The sequence below is a fragment of the Ostrinia furnacalis genome, unplaced genomic scaffold (assembly GCF_004193835.3).
Source record: "Ostrinia furnacalis isolate ACB-3 unplaced genomic scaffold, ASM419383v2 OfSCF1132, whole genome shotgun sequence".
NCBI classification, from domain to species: domain Eukaryota; kingdom Metazoa; phylum Arthropoda; class Insecta; order Lepidoptera; family Crambidae; genus Ostrinia; species Ostrinia furnacalis.
The window spans coordinates 1,608,269-1,621,232 of NW_021131371.1; the positions used below are offsets into that span (position 1 = coordinate 1,608,269).

A 12,964-nucleotide genomic window follows, 5' to 3' on the forward strand; every position below is an offset into this window, starting at 1 on the left:
CACTTAAAATTAAGGTTTGATGGTGAAAACGGGCATCAGGTATAGTCATTTATATATAAGTCTTTTATTACCTACTTACTTAGAAGCTGAGACTAAATTATACTTACAGGAAACTGTTGTTGTGTGTTATTAATTAGAAGTGAGAAATAAGCTAATTAAGTCCATTCACTGTTGTTATTTAAACCACCCCCTTCAAAGTTTGAACTTATTTGCAGGGATTTGAACATAGGTAGGCCTTAGCTGCGTGCCTGAATGAAAATACTTATTGACTTTGCGTTACCAAGTTTTAACCTACGAATAATCTCACAAAATTAGGTAATACACGACACAGACTTAGATTATAATTATCATATTAACGCATTTGGTGAGTTGGATTGTAATGAGGGTCTTTGTCTAGGCCGGATGGGATCATAAGACAGGGCTTTGGGAAAAAGAACTTCAAGACTACCTACTACCTGGTATTTTATTATCTTTTGAGAAATGAGCTATATTTTTCTTTGGTTCATTTTTGTCTAACCATAGACGAAGATGGCCGAAACAAAACAAGGCTGTTAGAATAGCCTGCTCGTGCTCATATCCCATACATTCTTCCCAAATAAATACAGAAAGCCCAAAGTGTTTTTTATTCGTTCCCTTTTAAGAAACATTCTCTTCTCATAGAAATATCAACTCATTGATGCGGCTTCCAACCGCTGTATTTCCTTGAATTCTGCTCGTGACGTCCAATGAAACTCATTCAGAAGAAATGAACAAGGTTTCGATTCGATGGCAGTCGCTCTAAGTGCCTTCAAATATAGCACCGCAATTTTATTGTGGCCTCTTTTCAGCGAATCATCTCTGCATCTGACGTTTCATTTGATCCACGAGTGATGCTCGCGTTACTCGAATCATCTATACCATTATAATGCGAAATATCTCTGGCTGCTTTTTTGTTACGTTTTCTTCACGCCTTTAATTTAAGGTGTGTGGTTAAGTACTTACGGCAGAATAGAATTGGATCATCTCCACTCTCCGTGGATGTCGTAAGCGACTAGGGGTTAAATATTCGAAAATCAGGTCTCGGACACGGGTCCGAGACCTGATTAAAGAAACTGACCTGATGAAAGATACCGGGTGTACGGACACCCGGTATCTTTCACCCCTTTACTTAAAATATGGCGATAATGTCAAATTAAATTAAAGGTAGCAGGAAAGCGCTGGACGCAGGCCGCTACCAACCGGGTACCATCCGTTACCATCGGGGGAGGCCTATGTTTAGCAGTGGACGTCCTATGGCTGAGATGATGATGATGAATGTCAAATTATGGTATGAGAGGTTTGTCCCGTAAGATTATGGGGCAAACTGGTCTAAGACTGAAAATCAGACCACTTGGATTTTCCAACTGGAAAATCCGAAACTATGAAATAGCACTACGACAAAGTCAACCATTGAAATATCACTCTGTATAATACAAGTTGGCGTATGTAACAAGATATTCAACCATTTGTCATTGTTTGTTCCGAAAGCACGGAGCTCGCTCCTACAACCGATACAAGACGTTCGATAAGACACTTCACACTCCCACGGAATTCTCAGAGGAAATTAATTCCCGTCAAGTTGATAATAAAACTAGGAATATTCCCCGTTCGCCGGATTAAAGGTGGGAATTATGAGCCCGAGTAATATAGACTCTCGTTTCTAAGGCAATATGTTTTATTATAGTATTCAAAAAATATTATTAGAGATGTCATAATAAATAAATTTAGTCCGAAATGGCCAAAAATATTTTTCATTTGTTTTTTTTTTTGGTTTACCGCGTAATTGAGGTATAATTAACTACAGGTAAGTACCTACCTATTAGATGTAGATACTTGTATTGATTCTCTAGTGTCTACTAGAGTCAAACCAGTTATTGGAAATTGGAATCTGTAGTGAATATTATTAAACTATTGGGTTTTGAATCGACATTGCTACAATACGAATACAATAGATGTAAGGCATGATTCAAATAATCTCACGAAACTAACTCCAGACCGCTCATTCCGCACGACTAACAGCAAAAAAAATTACGTTACCAGTGAGTTTTGAGCCGCAAACACGTAGCTAATTAGAAGCACGGAGTTGCAAGCGCCGCACAAAGTTGCAACTCGCACTCCCACTGCGCTGCTCTTTGCAACGTTCTCCGCTGCAGCCGTGCGACGCCTGCGTTTTTCACCTTTTTTGTTCACGCTTGTTCTGTGGACACACGGCAGTTAAGATCGTATTTTTAAGCTCCATGTTAATAGAAAGAGAAATAATTTCGTAACAAAATGCGAGTTTTGAGCCGCAAACACGTAGCTAATTATAAGCAAGGAGTTGCAGCGCCGCGCCGCACAAAGCTGCAACCCGCACTCCCACTGCGCTGCTCTTTGCAACGTTCTCCGCTGCAGCCGAGCAACGCCTGCGTTTTTCACCTTTTTTGTTCGCGCTTGTTATGTGGACACACAGCAGTTAAGATCATATTTAGCTCCATGGTAAAAGAGAAATAATTTCGGAACAAAATGTGAGTTTTGAGCCTCAAACACGTAGCTAATTAGAAGCAAGGAGTTGCAGCGCCGCACAAAGTTGCAACTCGCACTCCCACTGCGCTGCTCTTTGCAACGTTCTCCGCTGCAGCCGAGCAACGCCTGCGTTTTTCACCTTTTTTGTTCGCGCTTGTTATGTGGACACACAGCAGTTAAGATCATTTAGCTCCATGGTGAAAGAGAAATAATTTCGTAACAAAATGTGAGTTTTGAGCCGCAAACACGTAGCTAATTAGAAGCAAGGAGTTGCAGCGCCGCACAAAGTAGCAACTCGCACTCCCACTGCACTGCTCTTTGCAACGTTGTCCGCTGCAGCCGAGAAACGACTACGTTTTTCACCTTTTTTGTTCGCGCTTGATAAGTGGAGACACGGGCACTGGGCTGGTAAGGTAAATTCAATTTTTTGATCATCTTATTTAAGCTTCGTAAGTTTAGCAGAAGGGTATAACATAGGATGTAGTTCAGTTACACTTCTTAATTATTAAAATGAGAATAACTACATTTGTCTGTGTGAGTTTAACTTGCGCAAGCCATATTAAGTCTGCCATACATTTTCTCCAATAGTAAATCTTAGTGCGAAGTTGTCCTATTTAATAGTGATAATAAATTTCTGTATTTTCTGGTTTAAATACTTAACTGTAGAAGGAGGCAAGGAACTATGAGCAAGGACAACAGATACCTACAGCCAGTGACGTAGCTAGGTAACCATAGGCCCTGGGGCAAATAAAAAAAGGGGCCCCACTGCAATCTAAACTAGTTATGTTTTATCAAAATTGACATCAAGCTTAAGCCTGATTCAGCATTAATTTTTTTAACCGTTCTCTTGTCTTCATAATAAAACGCACATATTGCTATTTACAACACTGCCAACCCACAGAAAGAATTTATGGGAATTCCCTAGGTATAACTTTCGAATATCTCTCTATTTATTTTGAAAATGAGATAAATTTTTAAAGTTCAGTTCAATTAGATTTTTAAGGATCAGGGGCCCCCTAAGCTTGGGGGCCCCGGGGCACTGCCCTGCTTTGCCCCTTAGTAGCTACGCCCCTGCCTACAGCAGATTAAAGAGGAATACAAAACTAAATTCTAAAGTAGGCTTGCTTACAATGGCTTCAGAATTTACGTTAGAACATAACTCGAACACCCAACCCGTGTGTAGCCGTGCGCACTTCGTTACCCGCTCATTTCCATATAGGTGGCCTTTTCCACGTGCACCTATTAACTCTGGCACTGAACACAATGTTCCCGGTAATAAACTTCTTTGTGATCGGTATTTCTTGTCGGCTATCAACTGAAATTTTTCCCTTGCTGCAGTTTTGCAAAGGTAAAGTTAGCAAGCTCGTAGAAATTAATAGCGCCCTTTAGTACTACGCGCTACAGTTCCCGCAAAAGGTTCGGTGTGAAATAATGTATTTTGAGACTTCTGAAAAACTCGATAAATAATAGAAATAAATAGAGGTGTGATAATTTTTGGGCAATGCAAAAGGACCGTAGTGAACGCGCTCACTAGTGAGCGCGATTAAAAATTGTATGGAAATTTTAGTTTTTGATAGTTTCCCGCTAGGGGCGCAGTACAATCCGTCATACATTTAATGTCATTTTTTGACGCGCTCTAGTGAGCGCGTCAACTAGTGTGAGCGCGTTTGAATAAAACTCACACTCAGCCCTCTGATACTCCTGAAAACGCGATAATAGAGGTGTGATAATGATAAGTTTCACGTGTCTTTCTACAAAAAGCACCTTGTGTGTCAGTGTGTTTTCCCTGTACTGGCATCTTTGCTTCTCAACAAATATATCAATTAATTTTACATAATAAAGCGAAATATTTTGTTTCAATGTTTTGTTTTTTGTTTTGTTTAATGTTATTTTTTTTTAAATTTATAATGTTGGTTGGAGAGGCGCCCGCTGAAAACCAGCGTCGGGACACGCGTGCATGCACGCGGGGCTCGATTAAGGTAAGTGCCCCCTACTTCGGTATATTAAGGCTCTTACGACTTTAACATTTTATTTAAAAATAACCAAGCATGATGTCAGTATGAAAGCTTTTGTATGCTAAACTTTGGTCTTTTGACAGTAAGTTAATACATAATTTATAGTTATATAGTTTGAACTTTTTTTTATATTAATTATTCTGCGGACCTCTAGTTTGGATCCTGTTTCGTGACAAAATTTTGCTCTGTTTCTAAGTTCGTGAACTCATGTGCCCTATTTCGGGATAAGGTTTTATGCATCCAGTTAGGATATTTTAATAATGATTAAGGGTTTAATAAATTTAAAAACGATAATAAAAATTTAGAATAAAATAATTATGTGAAATTGTCGATATCACTTACCTGAAATATTCATAAGAAATAATGTGAGTCTAATATAATACAATTTTGATTTGTTATTTCTAACAATAAGTGAAAATATTTATATTCCCATTAGAAATGTAGAGGAGGGGGGGGAACTTACCCCCCCCCCCCTTCGTACCCATAAAATTTTGATTTGTTATTTCTAGCGATATGTGAAAATATTTATAAAACCATTAGAAATGTGGGGGGGACTTACCCCCTTCCTGCCTTCGTACCCATAAAATTTAATTCTAGTGAACGAAACATATACCGAATTTAGGTCATGAGAAACTTAAATAAATGCATTATTTGTTTCATAACTTACATTTCAATTATCTATACTTATAATAAATCTGTAGAGAGGTCAATTCTGTACATTAAATATATTTTCAAAATAACTATCAGGGGGTGATTAGTGATCGATACTGATGCCAAAAATGCAATCAGTAAAATTTTTGTCTGTCTGTCTTTCTGTCTGTCTGTCTGTCTGTCTGTCTGTCTGTATGTTCCTTATAGAAACAAAAACTACTCGACGGATTTTAACGAAACTTGGTACAATTATTCTTCATACTCCTGGGCAGGTTATAGGATACTTAGGAATTCCCACGGGAATGGGAATTGGCGGGAAAATCGTTTTGTATGAAAAATCTGAACCGCTTAAGTTAGACGCTTGAAATTTGGCATGCAGGTACCTTAGTAAACTTAAAGCTTAGTTAAAACAGGATATTGCAAAATTCCCACGGGAACGGGAGTAAGCGGGAAAAAACATTTGTATGAAAAAATCTAAACCGCGTAAGATAGATGAAGGGGGTAAAACGGGATCCACGCGTACGAAGTCGCGGGCGGCCGCTAGTCATAAATAATTATTTAAAAACCAAGCATCAAAATATTATCCATAATATCCTTGATTCGGTAGTATCACGAAACAGGGGACACCCGAAAAATAATATGTACGCTATTTCGTGAGTCAATTAATCGCAATTTTAAAGGAATTCTACGTTTTCATATAACTTTTTTCTAAGCCAAATCAATTGTCAAGGAACACATGAAACCACTATTACAAGTTTTATGCAAATGGACGTTTCTTCGCCTTTCTATAAGCTTAAGAAGTTGGAGCGCTAACCTTACGGTGAGAGCAACATTTTCACGCCGCACGGCTGTTTTTGGCTCTCTGAGAGTTTGAAGCTTCGTATTGCTCTCATTTTTGGCGCCACAATGTTGGTACTTGGTTTTTTAGATAGCTTAAATAATAGAGCATAAATAATTATTTAAAAACCAAGCATCAAAATATTATCCATAATATCCTTGATTCGGTAGTATCACGAAACAGGGGACACCCGAAAAATAATATGTACGCTATTTCGTGAGTCAATTAATCGCAATTTTAAAGGAATTCTACGTTTTCATATAACTTTTTTTTAAGCCAAATCAATTGTCAAGGAACACATGAAACCACTATTACAAGTTTTATGCAAATGGACGTTTCTTCGCCTTTTTATAAGCTTAAGAAGTTGGAGCGCTAACCTTACGGTGAGAGCAACATTTTCACGCCGCACGGCTGTTTTTGGCTCTCTGAGAGTTTGAAGCTTCGTATTGCTCTCATTTTTGGCGCCACAATGTTGGTACTTGGTTTTTTAGATAGCTTAAATAATAGAGTTTTTATAGTAATAAAGAATTTTTATAAATAATATTCCATTTGCTTATTATTTGAGCTAGAAAAAAAACTTACGAACTTACGTACTATCACGAACTAGTAGCCGTTTACCTTAATGCTGAGCGGGCGCCTTTTTGGCACAAAAATATGAGTATAGTTTTAAGTCCCTTTGTTCTGTTTTTTTATTTTTACCTTTTTGTGTCAAATAAAGTTTTTCTTTCTTTCTTTCTATTCGTCATGAAACTCCCAAGATACTACAAAGGTTTCGTTAATGCGACAGCTTCTTATTATTATACAAAAGGAATTGTGGATATAATAAAAAAATATTGCTGTTAATGAAAGTCAGGGCAAAGAGAACTGGCCTAGGATTTCCACGGGGGATAATCAGAAGGAAAAAATGGCGGCTGAACAAGCAGTATGTGGTTAGGTTATTACGTGTGGTTTCGTTATTACGCCCAACTATTCTTATGGAGGTACATTATGAATGACGGTAGTGAGTGAGGCTGCATACTGCTTGTACATAATGTGTGTGATGTTCGATATACATTATATGATGATTGTAAATTGATCATCGTAATTTTAATCTAGGCGAATAAATCCTCGCATCGAAGAGTTTAAATATCTAGTCTTGTCAGACACAGTCATGAAACGTCGAGGTGTAAGCTGAAACTTGTTTTCAAATCGAGACGTGAATCTAATTTTGTGAGTAAATATTGCTATGTTACATAAATAATACGACGTTCATCAAAATACGAAGTAAAGTTTCGCGTCGTAATTACGGGTGAACTAGGAGGCGTCTCCAGACACCTGAAGGTCAGGGTTTCTCCTGTGCAAATCAACCTGTTGATTTGTATATCTTTCCTTCCTTCCTTCGTTCTTAATCTATGATTAAACGGCAATGTTACGTGCATCTTGAAAAGCCACATCGTGAAGGAAAAGGAAATCTTCCTTTTCAAAAAAAGATATGACTAATTAAGCCTTTGCATATCTTTACTTAATTCTGATGTAGATCTCGTCAAGTTTTTTTTAAATTTCTTAAAGAATCTTAAAATTTTACAGTCACTCTGTCTGTATACTCTGTAGAATCACTGTATTGCTGCGAAGAAAAATATTGTATTCATAAAAACCCCGGCGAGTCCGCACCACTGCTCGCTGATCTTTTAATCTCTTAATTACATGAGAGCGGAATACACGGGATTCAGCCAAAATAACCATGTAAAATGGATGGCCGTCCCTCCCGCGCCCCTCCTGAATATGAATTATTCTTTCGTAGCTACAGTTTGGACGCATATTTACATTTTATATGAGTGCCCTACGGTGTACGTGCCCATTTCGCTGGGTAAGCACTTTTGCAGTACCGCGGATGCCTTTTGGCAGTTTTTTTTATGTGCTCTTTCAAAAGTTATTCATAGAGGTTTAGCTGAGGCTTTTGTGCAATTTGAATTTACCTACTTTGGAGAAAGAAAATATAATGTGAATATTAAATTAGGCGAGTTCAAAAAGCGATAAAAAGTTTACTCAGCTATTTCCCTGAGCATTATACAGCTGACAGCCGTACACTTAGCTGTAAAAATATTAGGTCGACAGCTCATTAATTATTCAGAGTGCTAAAGTTTCAGTGTGTTCGGAGTGCAGGTCTCATTTTATGTGTATCATCGCGCTCCCGCCCCCGCTCCCGCTCTCGTTTCCGCTTCCTCCACTTTACGACCGCAGCCGAAGACCCGGTTGTAAAATTTTCAATATTCCTAAAAATATGGCACTGCACTTCACCCGCTTACTTAAATGAGGAATAAAAAAGTTACGCAACTGTACTATTTGTGAGCGCCCAACTTTTGTGTACACATCTGCTGCTGCGCGCAGAAAATTATTACTCAACTTTTCGTTGTGTAACAGGATTTGCCATTATTAGCAAATTAGGTATTTCAATTTCAAATCCTCTGTTCGAATACCGAAATAAACGGTTTCACTTTGGTTAAACGGTCTGAAGGGCTTATTCGAATTGTATAGGATCGAATTATACCAGTTCAAAGCCTACCTTTGTTTTGCATGATACCAAATATTTTTCAATTGAGATAGTCTATTACTTGTACCACTTTGATATCAAAAATTCGTCACAAACAAATAAGAATGAATTAAGCCGTAGTATTCGTTTTATAAAGGGTTGTGTTTTTATTCAGACAAAAAAGGGATTACATTTTGTAAATTGAGTTTGAGATTAAAATCTCGTTTGGTTAAATTAATGTTTCAGAGATATGGACTTCGTTTTGCATCATCATTTCGTCATATGGCTTGTTTAAAATGTACATGGTTAATCAGAATCAGCTTTAAATAATGATATTCATGTAAGTTGTGGTTTTAGTTTAGTATTGATTTCAGCCCACCGTTGGTACCTACTATACAAAACAGTTATTATTGTTTTTTTACGTTGGAAAATGTTTGATTGTGGTAATCAAGTAGGCTATGCTAACAAATATTTGCAATTAATAATTTCAGAAGATTATAAGACTACGTTGATAATAATCTTACTTCATAATGCGGAGTTACAGTGAACCTTCTATAGGAACCGTTGGAACCGGGTATAATAATTTTGATTAGTTTCTGAACACCTTTGATCAATTAGTTTTCGGTCTGTTTATTAGTATGAGTTATTCAAAGACTTAGTTTGTAAGTACGATATACTACTACGAGTATTAGAGAGGCTGTTGTGAATATAAATTGTAGCATACGAGTAGCGTGGGTGTGAACATAAATTGAAACCACGTCAAACAAAATGTGCACATACCTACCTAAATAATGTCAATTGTCAACTATTTCTACTGGTCTCATTATATCTGAAAGCTAACACTCTTTTCGACTAAAACCTACCTTAACCTTAGATTACTTTTTTTTTTTCAAATCACCTGGTTTATTTAAGCCTGCAATATCCTTAACAAACTGTGAATAACCTGGAAGTCGAATCCAGTCGAAAGAGTCTCACTCTCGTAGCATTGGATTGGACCACACAATGTCAGCTTGTGATGAGAAAGTAATCAGTTATTTTGTCAACTTTATATTTACTACTAGCTTTTGCCCGCGGCTTCACCCGCGTGAAATTTAGTTTGTCACAGATCGTCATAAATTATAGCCTATAATGTTATTCTGGGTTATAAACAATAATAGGTACTGCAAATTTTCATCAAAATCCGTTCAGTAGTTTTTGTGTTAAAAGAGTAACAAACATCCAGACATCAAAACTTTCGCATTTACAATACTCGTAGGTATTAGCGTAGGTAGGTATTAGTAGGAAAATTAGTAGGAAAATATGACCTAATATAAAAGCAAGTAGGTACATATTTACAGTAACAGCTTCTTCCAGGACAATAGCCACGACGGCGACGAGCTGCGTGAGCCAGATGAACCTGAAGCTCGCCACCCGGGTGCAGCAGCGAGGAAGGTTTCTATGGGAAGGCCGCTTGAGGAAGATCACCATGGCCGTCATGCTCACCCCGTGGAATTTGTGGTTTCAGGTAAAGGATGACATATGAAAATACACGGGACCGAAAAAGTGTCGGTTGAAAATCTTCAGTATTTTCAAAAGTACCTGATCCAGCTTTATGAAATAAAGATTAGACTAATTCAAGCTTTTTATTTTTGATAAATTAATTTAAAAAAATAAAAATGCGTATTTTTTCCACGTTTTGTTTCATAAAGCTAGATCAGGTACTTTTGAAGATACTGAAGATTTTCTAACCGACCCTTTTCCTTTGCAGTTCAGTGTACAAGCCAATTATACGTTAATAATCGTGTAATAGGATAACTTTCTTATTTATTTCGAGCCTTTTAATCCGATATTAAAATAAAACTTTACTTTCTTCGATCCTGCTGTACGTTGTCAGTCATGATTCTTTCAGGAAAATTTTCTTACCTACTTATACGTAGTGGTTTTTTATCCCGCATATTTTTTACTACAATCACTAAAGTTTTTATGTCGGTCGCATATTTAGGCTGCCGAAAATTTTCTTTGCACAGTTTGAAGATGCAAGCATAAAAAGTGGGCCTAGTAAAGAGAAAGTGGATATATCTTATCATCTTATTTAAAAAATTCGTTCTACCAGCAGCGTGGGGAGTGTATTCCAAATCCTCCACTCCTCTGGTAAAATTAGAGGGTCGTGCTCCTGTGGAGACACTAAATAACCTAATGTTAATTTAAAAAAAAATGTTGCAGTCTCTCGTCTTGATGACCATTCTCTACAAGTTCATCATCCACCTGCTCCTTGGGTATTACCTGGACAAATCCTGGTTCTTCCTGGACATGACCCTGGCCCTCGGCGAAGTGTTCTTCTTAGCGGACATCATAGTTCACCTGCTGCATACCTTCTGGCCCATAGTTCGACTGCAAATAAGAACTCTCAGAAGAAATTATCTCTTCCTAGCTTATGATATTATCAGCCTGGTGCCATTGACTATGATTTGTAAGTAACAATTTCAACTTAGTATTGTCTATTTTGGTTTTAGTGGAATCAGCAGTTGTTCCTGACTGTTTTTTTAATATAAAACAAGGGTTAATTATTTTAATGGATGGTCATTCTTCTTAATTTCAGTTAGCAACCGAGCAGATAGCCGAGATATCGTATTGGTTGGCCGATGGTTAGGAATTGGCCGCATCTATAGACTGTTCACGTTTTTCCGGAGCGTTAACGAATCAGTGTGTATACGGTCCTATGTACTAGTAATCTTAATAATAGTAGTGTTTTTTGTATTGTAACAAATGACGTAACCATTTATGTTCTTGACCTCATCAAAAGGTAATGTGCCTCCCTGAATGTGACCAACCTTCACCCTCGTCAGGCGGGAATAACTCAATGGTTATGGTGGCCAGTATATTATAATAGTCATTAAAGTTATTGTAATGACTATTTTGAATGAATGACTTCAGGAGTTCTGTTATAATAAATAAATAATAAATAATATCCTTGGATATTTTACACTGCGCCGCTAGTCCCAAACTAAGCAAAGCTTGTACTATGGGTAGGTACTAGACAACGGATATAAACATACTTAATTTTTTTTTATGTAAATACATACATATTATACATAGAAAACACCCAGACCCGTCACAGAAATTAAAATTCATCATTTCAATTTCTGCCCGGCCGGGAATCGAACCCGGGACCTCTCGGCATAGTAGTCCGTTCTGAACCACTAGACCAAACGGCCGTTATAAATGCCTTTAAATGGTGCTTGTCTCTGGCGGGATTCAAACTTGGAACCGTTAAAAACCGTTATACTGTTGCTACTTAGTCTGCAGCAGCATGATTAGCCATCTGATAAATCCTTCTGATATTAAAAATAGGTAGGTACATAAAAATTAGAAGAGTTGGTAGGTTCTCAGATGACTTAAGGTCTTGCATGGATACAGCTTTTTTTAACAGTCGCATTTTAATATAACCTCCAATATAACACCATAATCCAAATCTAATATTCCAGATCCACAAATCTCGCAAGGCATTCTATATAACCGAGCACGTAGTTTTTGGTATGCTAATCCTTCACGCCAGTACTTGTCTTTGGTACGCCTTGCATCGCTTGCCGACCGTAAGCAAGAAATGGTACAACCTGGGATACCCATCGCACGTCAACTCGTGGAAACTGAAGTTTGACAAGTAAGGGTCATAATAGAAGTCCTCAATTAAGTTTTAACAACTTTCAAAAATTTATTGAACAGCAGAATAACAAATAATTGATGAAATCGTACATCACGTAAAATGTTCAGTATTTTCAGGTAATTTTATTGTTTCGTATTTGTTATCTCCTCTATCTACCATGATGACTTTCTTTGATCAGTGTTATATGTCTGTATTATCTGTGTACTACATTATACTGAATGCTTTTGAAAATGTATTTAAAATATGTCGTTGGTGGTTAGCCACAAGCCATAAATGCTCTAATTAAAATAAATAATACCTTATGAGTACAATAAAGAATAGAAGGTAAAACGTTTCATTTAAAAAATACCTTATGGTTATTAGTTCATTTTTATTTACTTTCTTTGTAAATAAAACAAATGAATTACGATGGAGGCATCGATATTTGCCGTATTGTGAAGCTGTAGCAATAGGTCCTTCAGCATTCGTGGAAAAGACAATTGAAAATCAATTGATCAATTCTTTTGTTTTCCAGCTACATATCCTGCTGGTATTATTGTGCTTGCCGATTCTGCAATGTTATATTTGGCGATGTTTTTCCTTTGGTATGTGATTTCAGTTAAAAATCGTAGCTTGATTTTGAACTTTTTGACTTAAAAAAACAAACAAACATAGATAAAACGTCCTTTGAATCTGTCGAAAATCCGCTGCATACATAATTAATAAATGGTTTGATTTGACGCAGTAGGGTAGATCAGATTCAATTCTTGGCCGGTTTTCAAAGAAAAGGTTGTATTATTATATCGTTC

The 12,964-nt window shown here is 37.1% G+C and overlaps 1 protein-coding gene across 1 annotated transcript in view; it reads left to right on the forward strand.

Annotated features, from left to right (window-relative positions):
* Positions 1 to 9,923: 9,923 nt before the first annotated feature.
* LOC114351371 (uncharacterized) overlaps positions 9,924 to 12,964 on the forward strand; it is a 46,053-nt gene continuing 43,012 nt past the window's right edge. Inside the window, exons 1-5 of the mRNA XM_028302555.1 lie at positions 9,924 to 10,037; positions 10,736 to 10,982; positions 11,112 to 11,215; positions 11,998 to 12,173; positions 12,691 to 12,760. Coding sequence (XP_028158356.1) covers positions 9,924 to 10,037; positions 10,736 to 10,982; positions 11,112 to 11,215; positions 11,998 to 12,173; positions 12,691 to 12,760 — 711 coding nt within the window. The remainder of the gene's footprint in view (positions 10,038 to 10,735; positions 10,983 to 11,111; positions 11,216 to 11,997; positions 12,174 to 12,690; positions 12,761 to 12,964) is intronic.